The sequence below is a fragment of the Cynoglossus semilaevis genome, unplaced genomic scaffold, assembly GCF_000523025.1.
Source record: "Cynoglossus semilaevis isolate Cse_v1.0 unplaced genomic scaffold, Cse_v1.0 C18799827, whole genome shotgun sequence".
NCBI classification, from domain to species: domain Eukaryota; kingdom Metazoa; phylum Chordata; class Actinopteri; order Pleuronectiformes; family Cynoglossidae; genus Cynoglossus; species Cynoglossus semilaevis.
Window position 1 is genome coordinate 1 of NW_007594149.1, and position 485 is coordinate 485.

At 59.4% G+C, this 485-nt stretch overlaps 1 protein-coding gene across 1 annotated transcript; it reads right to left on the reverse strand.

Annotated features, from left to right (window-relative positions):
* On the reverse strand, positions 1-479 carry LOC103399716 (E3 ubiquitin-protein ligase TRIM50-like). Its single transcript, XM_008338360.2, has one exon. The coding sequence runs from the start codon at positions 463-465 to the stop codon at positions 37-39; it is 429 nt and encodes a 142-aa protein (XP_008336582.1). The 5' UTR covers positions 466-479; the 3' UTR covers positions 1-36.
* Between the last annotated feature and the right edge of the window lie 6 nt (positions 480-485).

Genomic DNA, 485 nt, shown 5'->3' on the forward strand with positions numbered 1-485 from the left:
AACGACTGCATGTATAGATATGTATACAACAGCAGCTCACACCTTACAGAGCCCCAATCCCTCTCTCTGCGGCCATAGGGTGTGCGTCTGGTGCAGCGTGACACAGTCCACGCAGACGGGCTCCTCGTCTTTCTCGCAGTACAGCTCCAGAGGTTTCAGGTGAATCCTGCAGATATCATCGCCCGGACGTTTGTTGCCTCTCAGCCAGTCGCTACTGCGGCGAAAGGCCTCGCAAGCGTTGCTGAGAGCACGATTGGGGATAGCCTGTCCCTCGGCAAAGTCCGCCCTGCACACGGGACATCTGCGGTGCGCTCGGCCGCTCTTGTCCAAACACTCCCGGCAGAAGCTGTGGGTGCACGGCAGCAGGCAGGGGTCCTCGTAGAGACGGGTACACACGGGGCAGCTAAGCTCCTGCTGTAGAGGCTCCTCCGGCATTTCCTCTCCCGCTTCCATGTCCACGTCCATGTTGGAGTTACAGCTCGTCG